We start from the raw sequence: 24,221 nt of genomic DNA, 5'->3' as shown, positions 1-24,221 counted from the left end.
GGTACCAGGATGTCCAGGTAGGAGCTGTGGTACCAGGATGTACCAGGATGTCCAGGTAGCTGCGGTACCAGGATGTCCAGGTAGGAGCTGCGGTACCAGGATGTCCAGGTAGGAGCTGCGGTACCAGGATGTCCAGGTAGGAGCTGCGGTACCAGGATGTCCAGGTAGGAGCTGCGGTACCAGGATGTCCAGGTAGGAGCTGCGGTACCAGGAGGTACCAGGATGCAGGTAGGAGCTGGTACCAGGACCAGGATGTCCAGGTAGGAGGTCTGTACCAGGATGTCCAGGTAGGAGCTGTGGTACCAGGATGTCCAGGTAGGAGCTGTGGTACCAGTATGTTCAGATACCTATGTCCTACCTGGACATACTGGTACCGCAGTTCCTACCTGGACATCAATGATCACAGGCGATCATTGCAGGGGATGGTTGCGCCACACAAGGAGATTTTATTCCCCCGGTGCATCGCAAGGGAAAACATCACATGTGATGTTAACGAAAATCTCTGGCCAGACCAACAAGAGTGACAGGATGTCCACCAAGAAGATGGGAACTTGAAGCCTCCCGGGTGGTGCAGTGGTCTAGGGCACTGCATCGCAGCGCTAACTGTGCCACCAGAGACTCTGGGTTCGAGCCCTGGCTCTGTCGCAACCGGGACGTGCGGCGGACAATTGGCCTAGCGTCATCCGGTTTAGGGAGGGTTTGGCCGCTAGGGATATCCTTGTCTCATCGCACACCTACTGTCGAAATCGGTATCTAAAAATCTCCGTGTGATACACAATAGCATTCAGCTAGACAGAACTGGCATTATTGTATAGTACAGGAAACAGTCAGTGTCAACAAAAAAAGTAGAACAAAGCTGAAATGTGTATATAACAAACATTTCCAGGGTTGACTGCCATGGTGAAAAAACATCTAAACGTTCTGTCCAGTACGGCTCACAGGATGACAAAACCTTTCATTCTGGTGGCTTTGGCCAATTCACTGACACAATAACTAGGTTTTGAAGCATGAATGGAATGTTTCGAGTGAGTTACTACATTTTGTAGACATGCAATAGAGTTGCGGTGTCCCATGAAACAGTTGTGACAGTTGCACGTACAGTTTAGAGAATGTTAAGACTGAGCCAAAGCGATTGAGAAACTGCAGCATGTCTTCATTGTATTCCGTTGGTAAGTAGCTGCATGTCTGTTACCTTTTCGCTATTGAAACAGACAGACAGACATAATTCATTTGACCAAATATTTAGGAAGAGTTCATTTAAATGGAGTCTGTGAAAGAAGAAACCACCCGGACAAAGTGGTCATCAACTGAAAACCAAGTCAAATGAATGTATTGTGTTATAGGTTTCACAATGCTTGTATCTAAAACAAAGGAAATCATTGTCAGATTGTTCTGTACATCAGCTGGGTTCTCAGTAAGCTTCAATAGGAGATGTGTAGCCTGACATGAAAGTGTGTCCTTGTATCTGTGTGGGCTAATATAGTCCAAATGTTTGCCTTGCGATAACATGAGCCAGTGGTTGAGCCAATGACAAGTTGAGCAAATTGAAGTGTTTTCTTCCTAGGCTTGATTCAAGGCACGGTCGCTGGGATATGAGGCCTATGTTAAAAGTGTTTTTAAAAGTGTGTTTGTTAGGTGTGTGTGTGCCTGTGTTAAAAGATGCATTCAATTATTAAAAGAAAACAACAAAAATAGTGATTGTGATTGTGTTAAATTGTGTTTGGGAAATAAAAATAGACAGGGTTTTAAAAAAGGTTGTGGTAATATTTCATTCCGTACAGAAATTTGTAGGCGGCTTAACTTACCCAGTCCTGCGGCTCAACTTACCCCGTACCCATGGAGTGATGCTGAATGTAAACAATGGCTCAACTTACCCCACTCTCTCCTAATTGAATTAGAGAAATATTTGTTCATTTTAAAGAAACAATGGCATTGTCGTTGCATGTAGCCTATTGTTCCTGCTCAGAGACTGGTTTTCTGTAGCACAGAAATATTGTGTATCTGAGCATTTCAGTGTTACTCAGTGCTTTTTAATGACAGGGGGCAGTGTGGAATCAGAGGATTCAGACAATTGGATAAATGTTTAAGTATTTTTATTCCTCTAAAATGAACACATCTCTTAGTCAGTAAAAAGCTTATACTGCTCTCCTTTATTGCAGCTTCATTAACAGACATTTTCACACTCACTCTTTTATATAGATGTATCCAGGATAAATGCATTTGAGTTTTTTTGTATTTTTACACACCGAGACCACTATGCACAACATATCACATACTTTAAAACCCATAATGACATAAATACAGTTAGGCTCAATTAGATTAATACATTAGAAAAACAACAAAAAAGAACAATGATTTACCAGTGTCAGAAAGGCAAGTCATGAACCCTGTCAGTGAATGTGGTTCGTATCCATATCCAAAAGCCTGTATATATTTACAGTTAATTACCATCAGCTGTTTTCATTGTTAGAAGAACAGGAACGGTTATGGTTCCGTTCTTAATCGGGTTCATTATGTGTTCATCTCTGCCATTTTATACACTACCTGATCACCTCCATGTCTCAGAGAGGCACCGGTGGAGTCTGTTACTTTCTCTCTCTACCCTCCTCCCTTACTAGGCCTCAGAACCAGGCTTTTCCTGGTCACTCTCGTCTACTTTCCAAAGGCTGTGGGAAATCCTTGACAAATACCCAAACTGAATTTTCTCTCTCATGGTACACCGTGTCGTATCTCCCCTCCTCTAAATTAGAGGCTAACATGCCAGTGAGGACCTTGACTTGGTTCATAACCGACACCCCTCTAAATCATTGGGCAGGGACCGTATGTCCCCGCTTCTTCAATATCCACAGCCCATCTCATGTCTTTAACATTTCTGTTGCCGGTGCCTCCCTGTGTTTCTATGCGACAAATCAGATTCAGTCACAACAAATGAACATCTGTCATCGGTGTGATTTGTTTTAATACAACGTGAGTGGTGACATGGACACCAGACATTCAGAAAGGGCACACTAGTCTGGGAAGGGCTGGGTTGCTGTGCTCATCCAATTCGCTTGGCTGTCTAATCAGCTCCGCAAATAGGCAGTGACTGGCTAGAGAAACACCTGTTAACTACAAACCCCGCCAAATCAGATAGCATTTCTCACTGACCCCTGGGAGCCAGGGATCTGGTGCCACCAACACAAACACTCAGGATGGAGTGAGGTCTAACTTACAGTATCTTCCACCTCCTCTGATCTTCCGAGGTGGGCTTCAGCAGACTGGAAGGGAGCCCCAGCCCTAGATCCATTAAACATTTGACCTAGCCATTGCCCAATGAAAAAGGAGCAATGACATCTGTTGGAGAGCCCAGATTTCATGAGAGAAGCATGTCAGGGGTTTTTTCTGAGTGAAGCATCATCGTGCTTGGCACTCGTCTGAGTGGCGCTCACTTGGCGCTCACATTGAAAGAGCTCGGACCCCCCTGTGTTCACCACTCTCTGTTAGCCTCACCTCTCCCTCCTCTGTCCTCTCATCAGAGACAGGGAAGACTCAGGGCCTCAGCGATCCTCCTGTGGTAATTGTTAGTGAACGGTCGGTTGCTATGCAACATTATATCCACCATTTCATTTCAGAAATCCTACATGTCAACATTTCAAGTTTCAAAGAATAATTCAGTACAGGCTCTCTCACTCCAATGGCGATTTAAACAGTATTTAGATGACTGTGTAGAAAGATAAGCCCTACAAAAACCTCCTCCAGGACAGGCGTACAGTGGATATACTACTGTGAACTTTGTGACATGACTGGGCCAAATGAGTTGAAAGACAGACCAGACCAAACGCAGGTTAGCAACAGTATGTGTGACAGGCAAGCTCATCTACCACTGCAATCACATGGACCATGATCTGAAGTTGATCATAGCACTTTGTGACGTTGACAGCAAAGGACCTCTATTGCACAAACAAAAAGGTGGGAAATAATAATAATAATAATAATCAAATGAATGGAAACACATTTCTGAGTTTCACCAATTAAAACATTCCTTTAGTGAGGGTTTCAAATCCTGCCAATGAAAGAGACTTCATACATTTGTGAAAACGTATTTGTTGGGCTCTGAACAAACTCATTGATCAGTTTTTGACCAGTTTAATACTCTGTTGTTTTGCAGATATATATATATATATTTTTATAGGGCTGGGATGTGTCCAGTTCTCAGACAGGGTCTCCCACTCCCATTTACATGGCACCTGGTCTCCACACACGCGGCTGGACACCCACCTTGGTGGCGATGAAGCGGGGTTTGGGTGCCTGCATGGCATTTGCCTTGAAAGGAGGGGGGAGGTTAGCAAGGAAACTCAGATCAGGGGCACTCTGAAACTGCTTAGTACCTTGGAGCCCACTGTAAGACACCCCAGGATAGGGTGATGGGTGGGGGATGGGGTTGGGGTTGGGGACAGGGGTGGCATTGATTCTGGGCAGCCCGGGCAGGCCCCCTGAATAGGTAGGAGCAAGGGCGGGATGTGGGGCAGAGACCGGGGCTGGGGAAAAGACAGGGTCAGGGGGTGGGGAGAGAGGAGCAGGGGTTGGGGAGATCATGTCGGAGCGGGTCAGGCGCTCTCCCAGCGTTGTGGCTGAACGAGGAGCGATCACGGTGGGGGCCAAACACCGGGATGACATCGGCGTGGGTGTTGAGAAGCGTTTGATCTCGTATACACGGGCCGCCTTGACTGGGATCTGTCTGGGAGGAGTCATGGTGGTGCCCACCATGGTAGTATACCCTCCCTGCTGCTGCCTCTGGTCCTGGTATGAGGGCATCGCCGACAGGTTGGCAACACTACCCCCGAACATAGCTGAGTTGAGCTGGTAAGGCTGCCTTCTCATGAAATCCAGAGCTTTGATTCCCTCCCTATGAGAGGCTATCCCCCGTTTGTTTCCCCAGCTCCCCCTGTCAGACCTGCCTGTATCTCTCTGTGGCCCCACAGGGCAGGAGGGGGCTAGCAATGGGTTGTAACCAATGGGCGGGGGGGCACGGATGTTGGGGGATAACTTCCACTGTGAGTTGATATTGGGGTTGGGGGCATACTGGGACTCGGCCCCTGGGTGGGTGATCTCCTGCTGGTAGGCGGTCTCTAGTGGGGTGTCTACCACAAACCGGTCCATGCGGCTCTGCCTGCGGGCAAACAGCTGAGCCCCCTTCCCCTCCGCCTGGGGAATCTGAGGGGCCTCGTGGATGACCCTGGGTTTGGGGGCCACCGGTGGAGGCATCCTGCCCCGGCCGGCTTCAGCAGCCTGGTCTTCCTCTGTGCCTGAGTCAAAGCCCATCATACTCCCTGAATTACTTCCGTAGTGGGGCCTGTCATCCAGGTTCTGCACCATGTTCAGCAGGTCAGGGTTGGGAGAGTTCTTCTTCTCATCAGGGACTCGGAACATGGGTCTCCTGCCGCTGCGCCGACGAGCCTCCTGGAGGTAACCGGTACGACCACCAGGGAGAGGTGGGACATTGGACATGGGGGATCTGGGTGCAGCTGCAGGAGCTGTGGAGGGTGGGAGTGGGACAACTGAGACTGAAGCTTGGGGCATGTGGGCAAAAGAAACTTGAGGTTGGGGTATGGGGTCAAATGACACTGGAGCTGGGGATGATTGGGCCACCGAGACCGAGGCTTGGGGTATGGGAGCACCTGAGAATGGCGATGGGGGTGGAATTGAGGGTACGTTGGCAAATGATACTGGGGGTGGTGGTACGGAGGCAAACGAGACTGGAGGTGGGGGTATGGGGCCACCTGAGAATTGTGCTGGGGGTGGAGGTATGGCTGTGAAGGAAGCCTGTGGAACAGAGAGCATAGGTGGTTCTGCCAGGCTCTCCACAGAGAAGGCAGGACGGGGATGAGTGGCCGGTGCTGAGGATGGGGTGGAGAACGGTCCTCCGGACACAGAGGATGGGGGTGAGAAGAAGGAAGGACAGCCACTTGCAGGCAGCTCTGATGTGGTGGAGAAGGGAGGTCCTACAATAGACACAGAGGTTGCTGGGCGCTGGGCCCTTTTGGTGATGACGGGGCGGAACACAACCGGAGCGGTGGCGGCTCGGTTAGTCACAAACCCTGGGTTGAAGGGGCGGGCGGTTCTGTTGACCACAGAGCTGGAGGAGAGTTCTGGCAGTGGTGTTTGGGGCGGAGGTATGGTTGAGATGGACACATGGCCAGTGATTGGTTTGGGTGCCACAGTCGGGGGTGACATTATCACACTAGCTGTGCTCACTGCAGAGTAGGCTACATCTCCGTTAGCCATACTGTAGGCAGTAGGAGCAGCTGGGGCTGGTGCCATAGCCCTCTCTGCCACAGACGGAGTCTCCTCCTGGAAGGCTACAGGGGGCGGTGGTGCCGCAGGTTGCTGAGGTTGGTACATCTGTGGTTGTGTCTCTGGCTGGGGCTGGCTCTGTGCATATGGCTGAGGCTGCTCCTGGATCTGTGTTTGGTTCGGTGGTTGGGTCTTTATCTGAGGCTGGGGCGGCACCTGAGGCTGGGTGGCAGCCACCTTCTTGGCATGCTCGGCCGCCCTCTTCCTTTGCTGCTCAAACAGCTGGGCGCCCTTCCCAGAGATGTCACTCAGGCCGGGACTGGGGGCATCTTCTGTCCCATCCCCTCGCTCTCCCCCCGCGGTCGCCCTCTTCTCCAGTGCATCCAAGTAGTCACTGTCCCAGGTGGTGTCGGGGGCGGCTGAGAAGCCATCCTCATCAAACTCCGACTCGCTTCCTGGGAAAAGACCATCTTCCTCTTGGGAATCTTGCTGCATGTCCTCGTCCACGCTGCCGAAGCTGGTCAGCGTGTACTTCTTGGAGCGCTGCCGCCTCTTCTTGAACATCAGCACGCCCTTGGAGTGGGGGTTGGGAGCGTCTGTCAGAAGGGAGGCGATGGAGCGGCACTTGGTTCTGGCCTCCTTCACCTGTTTGTCTTGAACCGTGTCACCCCGGTTCAGTTCTGTAGGGGTCAAAGCATGTTTTAGTGTGGGTACGTCTGTAAATACACCTGTACTGTTTCCATAACATCTCGGTTGTGGTCAATTCCATTTGAATTAGGTCGATTACCTTTATTTAAAGCTCAATGAAACTTATTTTCAATTATTGAATAGGAGTTACAATTCACCTGAACAACTGCACCTAACATAATATACACAAAAAGATAACAGGATAGTATTTTACATGTCGTGAGTTCTTATTCCACGTAAAGTGACACAGGGTGATCATAATTTCTACAAGCTATTTAAAATATGATGAAGAAACATGACTGTTATTAATGCATTGCCAAAAGTACAGGGGGATATATTTTTTTTATCAGTGTTGAATGACCAGATATAACCTTTAAATTGAGAACTCATCATGACATCAAGTTCTAAAAACCGGCTACAGCAAACTTCCTACAATTCTACACATTTTGCTATGGGGCAGAGATAAAAAATTGCTGTTTTATAGCTAATCTCATGCTATTCTACACATTTTGCCATGGATTATGACGTGCTCATATGCTATCTGGGGGGGGGGGCAACCTCCAGGGGAAGGGGTTGTGTAGTACTCCAGTGACAAGCATCCATCTTCTAGCATGCTACCAGAGCACATCCGAAAAAATGCCTGGCAAGCCACAGGATTTTTACATTTACCATGGTGAAGTTCCCAGCTATTGACTTAATAGCATAGATTTGAAGAAAAGTCCCATCTTGTAGGCAAACTTCAAGCAGACGCTGTACATTTGCACAAACCTATTATAGTTTTAGACAGATATGATCCCAATGTGCCCAACTATGTAAGGAGTTGTTATTTAAATTGTCATTGGCAGTGTCCCTGAAGAGGACATGTGAACCTCTAATTAGGGACACTCAGGGATTTATGGCATTTTATTTATTTAAACTTCTTAAAACAGCAACCTCCTGAAATAGCCTCCCTCTCTGGGAGTTTATGACTGTGACAGGTGGACAGGTTGTAAGTCTTTGGTATATACACTACAGTTCAAAAGTTTGGGGTCACGTAGAAATGTCCTTGTTTTTGAAAGGAAAGCACATTTCTTGTCCATTAAAATAGCATCAAATTGATCAGAAATACAGTGTAGACATTGTTAATGTTGTAAATGACTAGTGTAGCTGGAAACGACAGATTTTTAATGGAATATCTACATAGGCGCACAGAGGCCCATTATCAGCAACCATCACTCCCGTGTTCCAATGGCACGTTGTGCTAATTCAAGTTTAGCATTTGAAAAGGCTAATTGAGCATTAGAAAACCCTTTGCAATTATGTTAGTACAGCTGAAAACTGTTGTTCTGATTAAAGAAGCAATAAAACTGTTCTTCTTTAGACTATATCATCCTAACTAACTCGCCCTCCAAATAGACCTCTGCGATTTTCATTCAAGATCTCAGCAATCACTGCCTCATTGCCAGCATCCGTATCTCAGTTCACTGCTCCAGCAGGTGTATCTCACTGATCATCCCTAAAGCTAAAACCTCATTTGGCCGTCTTTCCTTCCAGTTCTCTGCTGCCCGCGACTGGAACGAATTGCAAAAAGCTCTGAAGTTGCGGACTTTTATCTCCCTCACCAACTTTAAACATCTGCTATCTGAGCAGCTAACCGATCGCTGCAGCTGTACATAGTCCATCGGTATATAGCCCACCCAATTTACCTACTTCATCCCCATACTGTTTTTATTTATTTACTTTTCTGCTCTTTTGCACACCAGTATCTCTACCTGGACATCTGATCATTTATCACTCCAGTGTTAATCTGCTAAATTGTAATTATTCGCTTCTATGGCCTATTTATTGCATACCTCATGCCTTTTGTACACAATGTTTATAGATGTTTTTTCTACTATGTTATTGACTTGTTTATTGTTTACTCCATGTGGAACTCTGTGTTGTTGTCTGTTCACACTGCTATGCTTTATCTTGGCCAGGTTGCAGTTGCAAATGAGAACTTGTTCTCAACTAGCCTAGGTGAAATAAAAAATACATTTAAAAAATTTTAAAAATCTATAATGGGTCTGCGGTTAAACGACCAACCCTCCTCACTGTCAAATGCTCCCTAAAACACTTCAGCGAATAGGCCTTTCTAATCGACCTGGCCAGGGTATCCTGGAATGACATTGACCTCATCCCGTCAGTAGAGGATGCCTGGTTATTCTTTAAAAGTGCCTTCATCACCATCGAAAATAAGCATGCCCCATTCAAAAAATGTAGAACTAGAAATAGATATAGCCCTTGGTTCACTCCAGACCTGTCTGCCCTAGACCAGCACAAAAACATCCTGTAACGTTCTGCATTAGCATCGAATAGCCCCCGTGATATGCAACTTTTAGGGAAGTTAGGAACCAATATACACAGGCAGTTAGGAAAGCTAAAGCTATCTTTTTCAAACAGAAATTTTAATCCTGTAGTACAAACTCAAAAAAGTTCTGGGACACTGTAAAGTCCATGGAGAATAAGAGCACCTCCTCCCAGCTGCCCACTGCACTGAGGCTAGGAAACACTGTCACTACCAATAAATCCACAATAATTGAGAATTTCAATAAGAATTTTTCTACGGCTGGCCATGCTTTCCACCTGGCTACCCCTACCCCGGTCAACAGCCCTGCGCTCCCCACAGCAAATTGCCCAAACCTCCCCCACTTCTCCTTCACCCAAATCCAGACAGCTGATGTTCGGAAAGAGCTGCAAAATATAGACCCCTACAAATCAACCTGGCTAGACAATCTGGACCCTCTCTTTCTAAAATTATCTGCCAAAATTATTGCAACCCTTATTACGAGCCTGTTCAACCTCTCTTTCGTATCGTCTGAGATTCCCATAGATTGGAAAGCTGCCGTGGTCATCCCCCTCTTCAAACACTCTAGACCCAAACTGCTACAGACCTATATGTTTTCTACCCTGCCTTTCTAAGGTCTTTGAAAGCCAAGTTAACAAATAGATTACCGACCATTTCGAATCTCACCATTACTTCTCCGCTATGCAATCTGATTTCAGAGCTGGTCATGGGTGCACCTCAGACACGCTCAAGGTCCTAAACGATATCATAACCGCCATCAATAAGAGACATTACTGTGCTGCCGTATTCATCGACCTGGCTAAGGCTTTCAACTCTGTCAATCACAACATTCTTATTGGCAGACTCAACAGCCTTGGCTTCTCAAATGATTGCCTCGCTTGGTACACCAACTACTTCTTCGATAGAGGTCAGTATGACAAATCGGAGGGCCTGTTGTCCGGATCTCTGTCTCTATGGGGGTGCCACAGGGTTCAATTCTCGGGCCGACTCTCTTCTCTGTATACATCAATGATGTCGCTCTTGCTGCTGGTGATTCTTTGATCCACCTCCACGCAGACAACACCATTCTGTATACCTCTGACCCTTCGTTGGACACTGTTAACTAACCTCCAGAGGAGCTTCAATGCCATACAACTCTCCTTCCGTGGCCTCCAACTGCTCTTACATGCAAGTAAAACTAAATGCATGCTCTTCACCCGATCGCTGCCCACACATGCCCGCCCGTCCAGCATCACTACTCTGGACGGTTCTGACTTATACCTAGGTGTCTGGTTAGACTGTAAACTCTCCTTCTAGACTCACATTAAACATTTCCAATCCCAAATTAAATCTAGAATCTGCTTCCTATTTCGCAACTAAGCATCCTTCACCACCCGTAGCACGCGCTCCAGCAGGTATATCTCACTGGTCACCCCCAAAGCCAATTCTCCCTTTGACTGCCTCTCCTTCCAGTTCTCTGCTGCCAATGACTGGAACGACCTGCAAAAACCTCTGAAGCTGGAGACTCTTACCTCCCTCACAGATCAGAGCAGCTCACAGATCACTGCGCCTGTACATAGCTCATCTGTAAATAGCCCATCCAATCTACCTCATCCCCATACTGTATTTATGTATTTACTTATCTTGCTCCTTTGCACCCCAGTATCTCAACTTGCACATTCATCTTCTGCACATCCTACCATTCCAGTGTTTAATTGCTATATTGTAATTAATTTGTCACCATGGCCTATTTATTGCCTTATCCCTCTTAACCTTACCTCATTTGCACATGCTGAATATAGATTTTTCTATTGTATTATTGATTGTATTTTTGTTTTTTTCCATGTGTAACTCTGTGTTGTTGTATGTGTCGAACTGCTTTGCTTTATCTGGCCAGGTCGCAGTTGCAAATGAGAACTTGTTCTCAACTAGCCTACCTGGTTAAATAAAGTTTAAATAAAATAAAAATGACAGCTTTGCACAATCTTGGCATTCTCTCAACCAGCTTCATGAGGGAGTCACCTGGAATGCATTTCAATTAACAGGTGTGCAAAGTTAGACGTTAATTTGTGGAATTTCTTTCCTTCTGAATGTGTTTGAACCAATCAGTTGTGTTGTGACAAGTTAGGGTTGGTATACAGACGATAGCCCTATTTGGTAAAATACCAAGTCCATATTATGGCAAGAACAGCTCAAGTAAGCAAAGAGAAATAGCAGTCCATCATTACTTTAAGACATGAAGCATGGAGGCGGATGTGTGATGGTGCTCGGCTAGTGACACTGTCTTTGATTTATTTAGAATTCAAGGCACACTTAACCAGCATGGCTACCACAGTATTATGCAACGATACGCCATCCCATCTGGTTTGCACTGTTATTTTCTAGTTTGATGTCTTCACTGTTATTTTACAATGTAGAAAATAGTACAAACAAAGAAAAACCCTTGAATGAGTAGGTATGTCCAAACTTTTGACTGGTACTGTATATATTTTGGCCGTTAGCCCAGGTCACTGGTCCAATCATCAGCTGCCTGTTAGCTCTGACGGATTGATCACAGCAGAGGGCACTCCGCCTTACTATTATTAACTATTGGTGTATTGGTGTCTAAACCATCCGACCAAGGACAGCACATGTGTATTTTGTCTATTGATATGTGTATGAATGGAATGGTATCATATTTTGTTTACTCTAGATACAGTTTTAAATGTGTCTTATTTATACCTGTAAATAGTTATTGTATGTTTTTCTTCAGTGTGTCCTTGTTTTTGTTGCAGTCTTAGCGAGATGTAGCAAGACATGAATGTGAGAGGGGAATATAGTGGAAGAGAAGGACAGAGTGATATATAAAGGTGGTCGAAGAGGGAAAGTGAGAGGGGGGGGGGCTACTGCTACTTGATATCAGATAGCAGCTGCTTGGAGATGCCTTCCCCAGTTCATACATGCAGTGCTCGGGTTAGCGGACCACTGAACTAGGGGACAAATATAGCCCCTGTTCTACGTAGAAGGGACTGCCTCTGTCCTCTTAAAGGGGCCCTTTTCAGACGAATGCTATCTCATGAGGAATACTCTGCCTTTACCCAAGAGGACACCTATGAGAATAAACATTGATTTGATTTGAGAAGCTACTTAAACCATCTCATTATCACAATGACAATTTTTTAAATAGGATTTACACTGAACAAAAATGTGACCGCAACATATAACAATTTCTAAGATTTTACTGAGTTACAGTTCATATAAGAAAATCAATTCATTAGGCCCTAATATATGGATGTCACATGACTGGGAATACAGAAATGCAATTGTTGGTCACAGATACCTGAAAAAAAGGTAGGGGCGTGGATCAGAAAACCAGTCCGTATCTGCTGTGACCAACATTTGCCTCATGCAGCGCAACACATCCCCTACACATTGAATAGATCAGGCTGTTGATTGTGGCCTGTGGAATGTTGTCTCACTCCTCTTCAATGGCTGTTCGAAGTTGCTGGATATTGGCAGGAACTGGAACATGCTGTGGTACACGTTGAGCCAGAGCATCCCAAACAGGCTCAATGGGTGACATGTCTGGTGAGTATGCAGGCCATGGAAGAACTGGGACATTTTCAGCTTCCAGGAATTGTGTACAGATCTTTGCGACATGGTGCTGTGTATTATCACGCTGAAACATGAGGTGATGGCAGCAGATGAATGTCACGACAGTGGTCTTCAGGATCTCGTCACGGTATCACTGTGCTTTCAAATTGCCATTGATAATATGTCATTGTGTTCATTGTATCTAGCTTGTGCCTGCCCATACCATAACTCCACGGCCACCATGGGGCACTCTGTTCACAACATTGACATCTGGACTGGCATGGTTAAAACATGGTGTGTGGTTGTGATGTACTGCTAAATTCTCTAAAATGGCATTGGAGTGGGCTTATGGTAGAGAAATGAACATTCAATTGTTTGGCAACAGCTGTGGTGGATATTCCTACAGTCAGCATACCAATTGCACGTTCCCTCAAAACTTGAGACATCATAAAACTGCACATTTTAGAGTGGCCTTTTATTGTCCCCAGCACAAGGTGCAGCTCTGTAATGAGGAAGTGCTGCTTCCATATATGCCACACCTGTCAGGTGGATGGTTTATCTTTGCGAAGGATAATTACTCACTGGCAGGGATGTAAACAATTTTGTGCACAACATTTGAGAGAAATAAGCTTTTTGCATGTATTGAACATTTCTGGGATCTTTTATTTCAGCTAATGAAACATGGGACCAACAATTTACATGTTGCGTTTATATTTTTGTTCAGTATAAATAACAGACAACATGCAATGCCAGCCTCAACTAGCCATTACATGACTAATTATTTGTACAGTAACACATCTCACTATGGGGTATAATTAGGATACTCACTGGCTTGCTTGGCCTTGTCCATGTAGGTGACACTGAGCTCCTCATCCAGAGGGGTGTCTATGGGCCCCACCATGGGCACCAGCTGCCTGCGGGAGCTCAGCTGCATGGCCCCTTTGGCCCTCTCAGGGGAAACCAGTGGGACCACGTTGGAGGGCTCCTGGAAGCCACTGTCCTCCTCCGCCACTCCGTCCCTTCCTGGGCCCTGGTCCTCAACAGAGGAGATGATGGAGGAGGTCTCTGTGGAGGTCTGGGAGGACCACATCCCTGGAGGGGGCTGGTAAATCACCTCCTTGCGGGCCACCCCCGGCAAGCCTTCCCCCGCTCCTCGGCCATCCATTAGCCCGTGGTCCTGGAGCCCTGGGTAGAGCTGGCCATCTGGGGCGCTGTCATAGCCGCTAAACTCTGAGGTCTCGCCTCCCTCCTGGGAGGCTCTGCCAGAGGCTTTGCCAGGTAAGTTGCTGGGACTTCTGCGCTTCTGCCTCCTCTGCCTCTCGTGGGCTGCCACATCTGCGTCGCTGTCTGTCTCCCCGTAGTAGGCCTCACTGCCTGGGGGCGAGGTGAGGCCGCTGCGCCCCATGGGGGACAGGACAGAGGACCTGCCATGGGGGACCTCCCTGACAGCTGCTATGTGGTGAGGTCTGGAGGAGGGGGACATGGCACGCAGGGCGGCTCGGTACTCTTTGTCAATGCGAGGGGACGGGGCGCGGGTCAACAGCACCACAGACTGGAAGCCTGCCGGTGCCCTGTGGGAGCAAATTAACAATTGTTGGGCATACTGCTCTGGCTTATGCTATTTGCATAAGATGGGGTGGCAGGTAGCCTGGTGGTTAGAGCGTTGTGCCAGTAACTGAAAGGTTGCTGGATCGAATTCCCAAGCTGACAAGGTAAAAATCTGTTGTTCTGCCCCTGAACAAGGCAGTTTACCCACGGTTCCCTGGCAGGCTGTCATTGTAAATAAGAATTTGTTCTTAACTGACTTGCCTAGTTAAATAAAGATTAAATTAATAAAATAATGATGGAGTAGCACTTAATGCTAATATAACAGGTAAAACAATGTGTTAACATCAGGACTTTTATGCTTAAAAGTGTATACATCAATGGCGATTGTAATTACTCTCTGACCTCTTGACCCGGATATGTAATATTCCTGGGGAGCTGTCGATTATGGTCATGGCCTGGGAGTGGGACAGACTTCCACATGGCTGCTCGTTGATGGACACCAGCTCATCGCCCTCCCGCAGTCCTGCCCTGCACGCCTTACTGCGCTTACGCACCTACACCAGCAGAGAGAGACAAAATATCACCCACAATAAACAATATAAGATAGGTTTGCCAACCGTACCCAATGCCATACTCTATCTCTCTCTCTCTCACTCTCTTTAACAAGCTCTCTCTCTATCTATTATCTCTCTGTCATCTCTCCTTCATTCTGAAAAGTGATATTGGATAGAGAACATGACAAAGCAGCCCTTGATCTCTTGTCTTTGTGACTTGCCCTGACAGCTTGGACGTGCTGCAGACATTTCCCACAAGCTGTGGCTGAAGTGAAGCCCTCTTACCCACTTCAGCAGCGAAATGCCAGCCAGCACCTCTCCTCCCCCATGCACTCTCCCACTATTTGTGCCCTATGGGTTGACCCCATAGTTGTGCTAATGCAACCTATGAGATTTTAATAGAATGTACATGTTGAAGCTACATGATCTATAAGGATCTCTTACTATATGTAAGATAAGGATCTCATACTATATGTACTAAAATCCCCTATACAGAAAAGGACAAGAGAAATACTTTGGTAATGGGGAAATGCAATGGGGGAATGCATAGGCAGTTGGATATGTAAGGTGTGAAACTGATATCCTGTATGTGTCTATGACAGCTTTGCTGAACTGGATATCCTCTTATGAAGAGGTGTAGCAACTGACTGAGAACCCTGACTGAGAACCCTGACTGAGAACCAGCCATTCAGAAACGAGAGAGATCCAATGAGGAAAGATGATTGTCCGATCTATCCGACATCTGTGCAATCACATACCAAATGATGTCTGCCTTGCTACATGCACTCCAAACAGGAGAAGTTTAAAGTTCTACAGCTCTACCAATCCCTCCAATGTCTCCCATTCTAGAACAGACACATGACTCATGCTCAGGCTTCTCGGCCCCCTGCCCATGATTGCAGCCGATATTTTATCTGAACCATGTTCACAACCCTTTATCACCCACTAATTCCAGACCCAATATATTATAGAATGCACTGTCATAGACATAGACACTTCTAATTCAGAATGTCCCTCTTACCATATCCCTTGTCCCTTGAAACAGTTTTAACGTCCTACCTTTCACTGAAGCCATACCTTGGCCACCTGAAGTGGTTTCTGGTGCTCCGCGCCCCCCTGGAGACGAAAGCCCCATGGTGCTCCACCAGACAAGGTGATTATAACCTCTTCTGCCACCATTATTGTGTGATACGTTCTCCTTTTTTTGTTTTTCTGTCCGTTTGTCTGTCTTTTTGTCTTTCTGGGGGGCCCTCAGTGCGTTTACTCCATAGTTGTCAGGGCCCCCTCAGAGAGCTCTGTCCTCTCTCCTTCAGCTATAATGTCATGGAGTTGACTTCTCTCAACCCACTACTCTGGCACCTGGGCACGCACACATGCACACACTCTTTCAATGACACACACACATGCCCACCCACACCCTAAGTATGGGCACTGCTGATAGGGTTGCAGGCTGGGGGAGCTGAAATAGAGAGAGAGGGGGGAAGAGAGAGAGAGAGAGAGGGGAAGAGAGAGAGAGAGAGAGAGAGAGAGAGAGAGAGAGAGAGAGAGAGAGAGGGAGAGACGGAAAGAGAGAGAGAGAGAGAGAGAGGGGGAGAGAGAGGAGAGAGAGAGAGAGAGAGAGAGAGAGAGAGAGAGAGAGAGAGAGAGAGAGAGAGAGAAAGACAGACAGACAGACAGAAAGAAAGAAAGGTGGGGAGAGAGTGAGAAAGAGAGAAAGAGAGGAGGGATAGAGAGAGAGAAAGAGAGGGGGAGAGAGAGCAAGCAAGAGAGAGAGGGAGGTAGGTGGAAAAGAAGAGGAGGTGGTTAGAGACCTGTGTCTGCTTACACAGTGGAATGCTGGCTTGAGTGATTGAGAGGAGGGTCTAATTGCACACTTGTCCTGTCACTCAGACAGCGGAGTTGTCAAGGGGTTGTTGATAGCCACTCCAAAAATAAGCCCCTACCTCCAGTGTTGTCCATGCACCTCTAAACCTGTGTAAGACTAGCATCTGGAGAATCTAAATGATTTATATCTATGTTCCCAAATGGTGGGTGGGGATCCACTTTGTAGTGGGTCATGGCTGATTCCTTTGAGGTCGTGGCTTCATTAATCAGTCAATCACATTTGATTATAACACTTTTTGCAAAATCATTAGTCGCAAGATATTTGTGGTTAGGTCCTGGGTAGAAACTGTCATCCATTCGGGGTCCATATTAGGACATCCTCAGGATGACTTTTTGGATCACAACAACTCAACCACTGACAATACAAGACTTCGTTTGTGACACTTTCGCTGGGGGACAGATAGCAACAAGTGGACATACACTACAGTTCAAAAGTTTGGGATCACATGGAAATATCCTTGTTTTTGAAAGGAAAGTACTTTTTTGTCCATTAGAATAACATCAAATTGATCAGAAATACAGTGTAGACATTGTTAATGTTGTAAATGACTGTTGTAGCTGGAAACGGCAGTCGCTTTGGATAAAAGCGTCTGCTAAATGGCATATATTATTATATTATTATTTTTATGGATTATTTACGTAGGTGTACCGAGGCCCATTATCAGCAACCATCACTCCTGTGTTCCAATGGCACGTTGTGTTAGCTAATCCAAGTTTATCATTTTGTATTTCTGACCAATTTGATGTTTTAATGGAGAAAAGATGTGCTTTTCTTTCAAAAACAAGGTCATTTCTATGTGACCCCAAACTTTTGAACGGCAGTGTATATTACATTGTACATGATGAAGGAGCCACTTTGGATTGAATCCGCAATCTTTTACCTTAATGTTCTGGCATGGCTTAGAATCTGACACTGCATTCTTACATATAACTGCGCTCTTAGCAGGGGAACTGTGATGGTAGGGCCAGCCTGGACAGGATCCTGGCTCTCAGCCCACTAGCCCTCACAGACACCTAAGATACTCTGTCCCAAAGGGGAACTGAACCAAACTAAGAGCAGACAAAGTAAAACAGTTTCTCCAGACACACAGTGTGCAGGATTATAGCTAGTGGGCCATTGCTATATTATTTTGTGTCATGATCACACACCTGGACAATAAGCTTTATGCTTCACACACACACCCCATTCACACCCTTGATCATAATACATGAACCAGAACAATGTATGTGTTATGGTCAAGGGTGTGAATGCTGTGCATGTCCATATAGCACAAAGAGGCAGAGGCCTTTACCTAATACCCAGTCTAGTGCAAAGTAGATCTATGTGGCAATGAAAAGCCTTTAAGTCCTTTTGATGGGGATGGAATTATCTTTATCCCCCACAGTAGCCCCTATCCATGCAATGCTGTTTTTATCAACAGTGCTGTGTTTGTGTTACCAATGATAGCTTCTCCTTTGGGTGTTGAGTTCAGCAGCTGTCCCCATTTCTCGGATCACTGACTGGAGCCTGGCAGAGGGCAGGCATTACGGAATGTTATTGTGCATATCACTCCCTCTGCTGATTGGGGTTGGGATTACAGTCTCATGTGGTATGTTGTCTGTCCCTGTTTCCTAATGTCCTCCCCGCTCCATATGCTTCCTATTAGAAGAAGTATGGCTGTTATGATTTTTTTTACAGATTGGTCTATATGCAGTTAGTGTGTCTGACGGAAGTAGCAGATAGAGTGAGAGCAGGTGACAACAATATTTTGTTATTCAGGGATCTGCGATGGGTGTGAGGGAGTACGTGGGGTAGCAGAGGAAGGATTTTATCCTGTGGACCAGCATGAGATTGGAGCACTGTGGGTTTGCTGTGGTGAACTGTGTAGGGATAAACTGAGCCTGTAGGTGGCAGCAATACACCATGTATTTGTGTAGTCTGCCAGAAACTGAAAGGAAGAAGACGAGGAAGAGGATCACTTTCATTGGCGAGTGCTGCAAGTCGTGGTTCCAGCAAAGAGTGTCCATGTAGAGTGATACCAGAGGAGGGTGTTGGGAGGAGCTATAGGAAGACTGTAATACATGGACAGAGTTTGATGTGTTTGATACCCTTTCATTGATACCATTCCAGCCATTACAATGAGCCTGTCCTCCTAAAGCTCCTCCCGCAAGCTTCCTCATCTATATACTGGTTGCGGTGAAGTTAAGGGGGTTAATCTTGGGTCATGTCCGTATTCTGAAAACGCCGCTTTTCCTTTCTCATTTCTGCCCACGAGATGCATAGATCGGGATGTCTTGCATTCACCAGTTCAGCTTTTCCAATGGGGATGACTCATGAAAGGACAGTTATAGTGCATCGTTAATCTACTAGTTTGTTTATTTACTAGTTTGTTTAACCCAGACCTTGGATGTGGGGACTTTATTTTGCACATGGATTGGGTATATAGCTACCATGTGTTTTGTCCTCCTATAGCCAGTAGTTCTTCAGACAGTGGATCCATGGCAGCTGTCGGGACATGGGGATTCTCTCAGCCTGATTACCACTGGACGAGATGCTACGGACAATGTAGAGGATGCCATGGCAGGTTGGCATGAGTTGGAGTGGGTGACCCACCAACCACAGTTAAGCAAAGCAGCATGTCTATTTAAAAATAATAATAACATTTTACTAATTTATCAGACACTTACTCAGAGCGACTTACAGTTAAGTGCATTCATATAGCCAGGTGAGACAACCACATATCTCAGTCATAGTAAGTACATTTTTCCTCTATGAAGTAGCTATCAGCAAAGTCAGGTAGTAAGAGGGACAAGAGTCAAGTGTGAGTGGGCACAAGCGGGGAGCCCAGCCAACAGCAAGTTGCAGGAGTCCAGACGGAAGTTGACAAGTGCCTGGATTTGAACCTGCGGCACTTCCAGTGAGGTAGTGTCGTACTCTACAGGTGTTGTAGAACATAAACCTGCAGGAGCATGTCACTTCTTTGATGTTTGCAAAGAGCGACAGAGTGTTGCCCAGGGTCACGCCAAGGTTCTTTGCACTCTGGGAGGGGACACCGTGGAGTTATCAACGGCGATGGAGAGGTCTTGGAGCAGGCGGGCCTTCTTCGGGAGGAAGGGCTGCTCCATCTTGTAAAGGTTGTGCATGAGGGCCAACATCTAAGCCCCAGATATCTACTAAGCACACAGAGAGATGCGTGTCCCCACCTGGGTGTCAGAAGGGGGTAAGGAGAAAAGTAGTTGCGTTGTCATCCGCGTAGCAATGACAGGAGAGACAGTGTGAGGATATGACAGAGGCGAGTGACTTGGTGTATAGAGAGAAGAGGAGAGGGCCTAGAACTGAGCCCTGGGAGACACCAGATGTGAGAGTATGTGGTGCAGACACAAATCCTCTCCACGTCACCTGGTAGGATGAGCCTGCCAGGTAGGATTCAATCCTAAAGTGTGCAGAGCCTGAGACCTCCCAGCCCTGAGAGGCTGGAGAGGAGGATCTGATGGTTCACCGTTTTGAAGGCAGTGGATAGATCTAGGAGGATGAGAACAGAGGAGAGAGAGTCAGCTAGGGCAGTGTGGAGAGCCTCCTTGACACAGAGAAGAGCTGTCTCGTTTGAGTGACCCGTCTAGATGCCTGACTTGTTAGAGCCAAGAAGATGGTTCTTAGAGAGATAGCAAGAGAGTTGGTCAGAGACAGCACACTCAAGTGCTTTGGAAAGAAAAGAAAGAAGGGAGTTTTAGTCGTTTTTGACATCAGCAGGGACGAGTGTTGGTTTCTTGAGGAGGGGAGCGACTCAGGCCATTTTGAAGTCAGAGGGGACGACGCCAGTGATGAGTTGATGAGGTAAGTGAGGAATGGGAGAAGGTCTCGAGAGAGATGGTCTGGAAAGGGAGGAGGGGATGGGGTTGAGCGGGCAGGTTGTTGAGCGACCTCACTAGTCGCAGGATTTCATCTGGAGAGAGAGGGGAGAAAGAGGTTAAGGCGTAAGGTAGTTCTGTGTGAGTGGGACCAGTGGATTCAATAGGCTGAGTGAATGAGGAGCGGATGTCGTCAACCTTCATTTCAAAGTGGTAGACAAAGTTGTCTGCAGAGAGGGAGAAGGGAGGGGGAGGGGTGGAGGACTAAGGAGAGAGGAGAAGGTGGAAAAGAGTTTCCTTGGGTTAGAGGCAGAAGCTTGAAATGTAGAGTGATAGAAAGTGGCTTCAGCAGCAGATACAGAGGAAGATAAGAGAGACAGGAGGGGGAGAAAGGATGATAGGTCCTCCGGAAGTTTAGCTCTCTCATTTTCACCTGTTCTGTAAACTCTGAATAAGTCACTCAGTCATGGAGCAGGAGGGGAGTGTGGAGCCAGCCAGGAGGACAGGGGACAGTGAGAGTCATAGAATGCGGAAAAGGAGGATAGTAGGGTCTAAGAAGCAGAATCAGGAGACAGGTCAGAGAACGTTTCAGCAGAAAGGGAGAGATGATAGGATAGAAGAGGAGAGAGTAGTGGGAGAAAGAGAGCGAAGATTACGACTGCGCATAACCATCTGGGTAGGGGCGAACAGCCTCTAATAAAGTTGAGGTCAAGCATATTGCCTGCCTTGTGAGTGTGAGGGGACTGGGAAAGGTCAAAAGAGGCAAAGGAGGGGAAAGAAAGAGTTGGAAAGAAATTACTCAAAGGCGGATGACGGGAGGTTGAAGTCGCCCAGTACAGAGAGCGGTGAGCAATCGCAGGAAATTAGCTTATCAAGGTGTCAAGCTCATTGAGGAACTCTCTATGGTGGGCGATAGATGACAGCAAGGTTAAGCTTGAGTCGACAAGTGACAGCATGGAATTCAAATGAGGAGATGGACAGGTGAGTGAGGGAGAAAAGAGAAAATCTCCATGAGCAGCCATGTGCCACCACCGCGAAGAACGGGTGCTCTCGGACTATGAGAAAAAAGGTTGTCAGATAAAGAGAGAGCAGTTGGAGTAGCAGTGTTCCCTGGGTTGATACATGTCTCTGTCAGGGCCAGAAAGTCTAAGGACTGAAGGGCAGCATAGGCTGAGAAGAACTTAGCATTCTTGACCGCAGATCGGCAGTTCCAAGCATTGCTGGAGACCAGGAATTACGTGTGCAGGATACACTAAAGTAGAAGGGTTGCAGCCAAGGGGTGGGGAGCGTCTGTAAAGCAGACAGGGAGAGGGGCGAGCTGGGTTCAAAAAAACACATACAGTTGCAAAAGATACAAAATAGCTCAATTAGATCATCTGAAAATAACTAGGTAAGATACTCAAGTGAGAGAGTGGTGTGGAGCTTTTACTCCCTTTCCTTCCTTGGATAACTCAGCAGAACCATCTTTGTTTCGGTGGCGGTCTTAGTTTTGACGACGAGACCGCCGATGATACTGATTAACAAAACCACAACAGTCACAAATTGCCCTGCCCCTTAATCCTGGTTAATGTGACAACAATCATCTGCAAGTTGTGAGCAGTCAGCAGTTCACACACCAAGTAGGCTCCTGGAAAGACAGGCAGCATTTAATGTAGATGGTTCTAGCTAGCAAAAAGACAGTGCACGACAACAACAGATTAAGGCAAAAAAAAAATCCTCTTAGCTGTAGAATGAAGCATAATGATACTCTTGTGTTTCTTCCAGAGGTTGAAGATGACCCAGAGACATTGGCATCACATTGTGGGGAGGGGAGGATTCCCTAACAGTGGGGGAGTGTGATGCTGCCATCATGGAGGGCATCGCCGGCAGGTTTGGGGCAGTCACAGCGCTACGATGGTGAGAGAACTAACTGCTGAAACCACTGCCATGGGAAAGAGATATCTTTGAAAATAAATACTCATAGGGAAACCCACTGATAAATGTATTGTCTGAAACTCTGATTTGCAGCGGTGGGCCTCCGGTGTGGGTGGCTTGTAGGGTGATGGACAGGAGCCCCCACAGTCTGCTGGTTGGGGACGGAGCAGCAGCTTTCACCAGGGGGCAAGGCTTTACTATAGAGTCCAATGACAACATGCTGAGTGCAGTCAGCCAAGGATTACTAGGTACCAATACTCCATGGGGGGAAAATGGCATGGCTAACTATTTTAAATATAAGTGACAGATATTGGTAAACTACAATTAGAACTCATACTTGCAGGACTTGCTGGAACAGAAGCAAAGTGTCAGTGGACATGACACACTTGGTGAGAACTGCAACTTGCTTTTTAATGTTTTGTTTATTATGATCTTCCTGCTCATTGTAGAACATTGAGTGACAGTAAAACACGTAGCTATCAGAGGGGTTAAATGCGGAAGACACATTTCAGTTGAATGCACCCCCCCCCTTTCCCTTCCCTTTTTTGTAACATAACTGAAAACGACTGATAACATGACTGCTACTTGTGCAGTAAATTGTTTGGTCCTCTAAGGGGAGACGTAATCCATACAATCACATTAGTCTGGGTTGTCTATTATATAATTTATGAGTCCCTGACCCGACACCGACTGTTTTGATCTGGAATCACCTTATAATAGTCTTGATTCCCCCATCTTCAATATGAATGTTTCTCATCTCGGTTATAACCCCAATTTCCCTTTTTTATCCCATCATTTAGACAATTACTGACAATTCCTGCAAGGCCTGTTGGCACAGTACAATACATCTGTGGACCCAGGTCTAAAAGTACAGTTTAAGTATTTATTAGTTCACGTCTAACACCTTCTCATCTTCCCGTTCTCAACAGGACTTACAGTGGCAGTTAGACAACATGGGGAACATAACTGTTGGTGAGGAAATTGGTGTCTTCTGTTTTTTTGTTTAGCTCTTTCTTCCTTATTATATAAGGGTGTTTTCACATAGAGCCCTCTTTAAAGGAACCAATATCAGCCCTTTTTAAAGGAACCAATATCAGTTCTCTTTCAAGTGAACTCTGGGGTAAAAAAAATATTTTTCCAACATGCACTCTGGGTTTTTACAAAGTGCAGGACAAGCCATTCAATTTAGAATGCGTTATCAGACAGCTAGATACACCTACTTACATTTTGGAAGCTAATAGATTGCATTGAGTTAAAATATGACGCATAATAATTGTAATGAGAAGATACTATTAACATATACATTTGATTGGTAACAGAATAAATAGCATTAGAATAACTGCAGAATAAATAATGCTGTAATTGGGGCTAGTGCCCCTTGAAGATCTCTTAGCCTATAGATCACATATTGCAAATAAATAATCTGAACTAATAACTCCATACATTTAGGATTTTCTGTGCGTCCTTGACAATCGCTAATCAATTTCCCAAAGCAGCACACGTTTTTTTTCACAAACCGGCACATCGTCATCTTCTCTTTATTTGTGGCACCAATGTGAGGGTGCCTGTCCTCACCAATGGAGGTGCCACGAACCTCCTGTGGTGAAAACACCCTAAAAGACATTCATTGACTATTTATTTTCTGAATTTAGAGA

General features: G+C 46.2%; 1 protein-coding gene and 1 long non-coding RNA gene across 3 annotated transcripts; one reads left to right on the top strand and one right to left on the bottom strand.

The window, feature by feature from the left end:
* Positions 1–2,076: 2,076 nt before the first annotated feature.
* On the bottom strand, positions 2,077–16,391 carry synpo2la (synaptopodin 2-like a). Of its 2 annotated transcripts, none has more exons than XM_046358795.1 (4): positions 16,018–16,391; positions 14,789–14,940; positions 13,667–14,409; positions 2,077–6,953 (listed from the first exon to the last, which is right to left on the bottom strand). In XM_046358795.1, exons 1-4 carry the CDS (start codon positions 16,117–16,119, stop codon positions 4,216–4,218), a joined length of 3,735 nt encoding a protein of 1,244 aa, XP_046214751.1. In that variant the 5' UTR covers positions 16,120–16,391; the 3' UTR covers positions 2,077–4,215. The 2 variants fall into 2 exon arrangements, with proteins under 2 accessions (XP_046214751.1, XP_046214752.1); XM_046358796.1 differs by having other exon boundaries at positions 16,000–16,136.
* A 2,415-nt stretch (positions 16,392–18,806) lies between these two features.
* LOC124040793 lies at positions 18,807–23,519 on the top strand. The gene is made up of 5 exons (XR_006839790.1): positions 18,807–19,388; positions 22,417–22,548; positions 22,660–22,814; positions 22,910–22,955; positions 23,496–23,519. It is a non-coding gene; the product is annotated as an uncharacterized LOC124040793 (long non-coding RNA).
* The last annotated feature ends 702 nt before the right edge of the window (positions 23,520–24,221 follow it).

The sequence above is a fragment of the Oncorhynchus gorbuscha genome, linkage group LG08, assembly GCF_021184085.1.
Source record: "Oncorhynchus gorbuscha isolate QuinsamMale2020 ecotype Even-year linkage group LG08, OgorEven_v1.0, whole genome shotgun sequence".
NCBI classification, from domain to species: Eukaryota; Metazoa; Chordata; class Actinopteri; order Salmoniformes; family Salmonidae; genus Oncorhynchus; species Oncorhynchus gorbuscha.
Note: the sequence above shows the minus strand (reverse complement) of the source record. Positions and strands in the feature narration are given on the sequence as shown.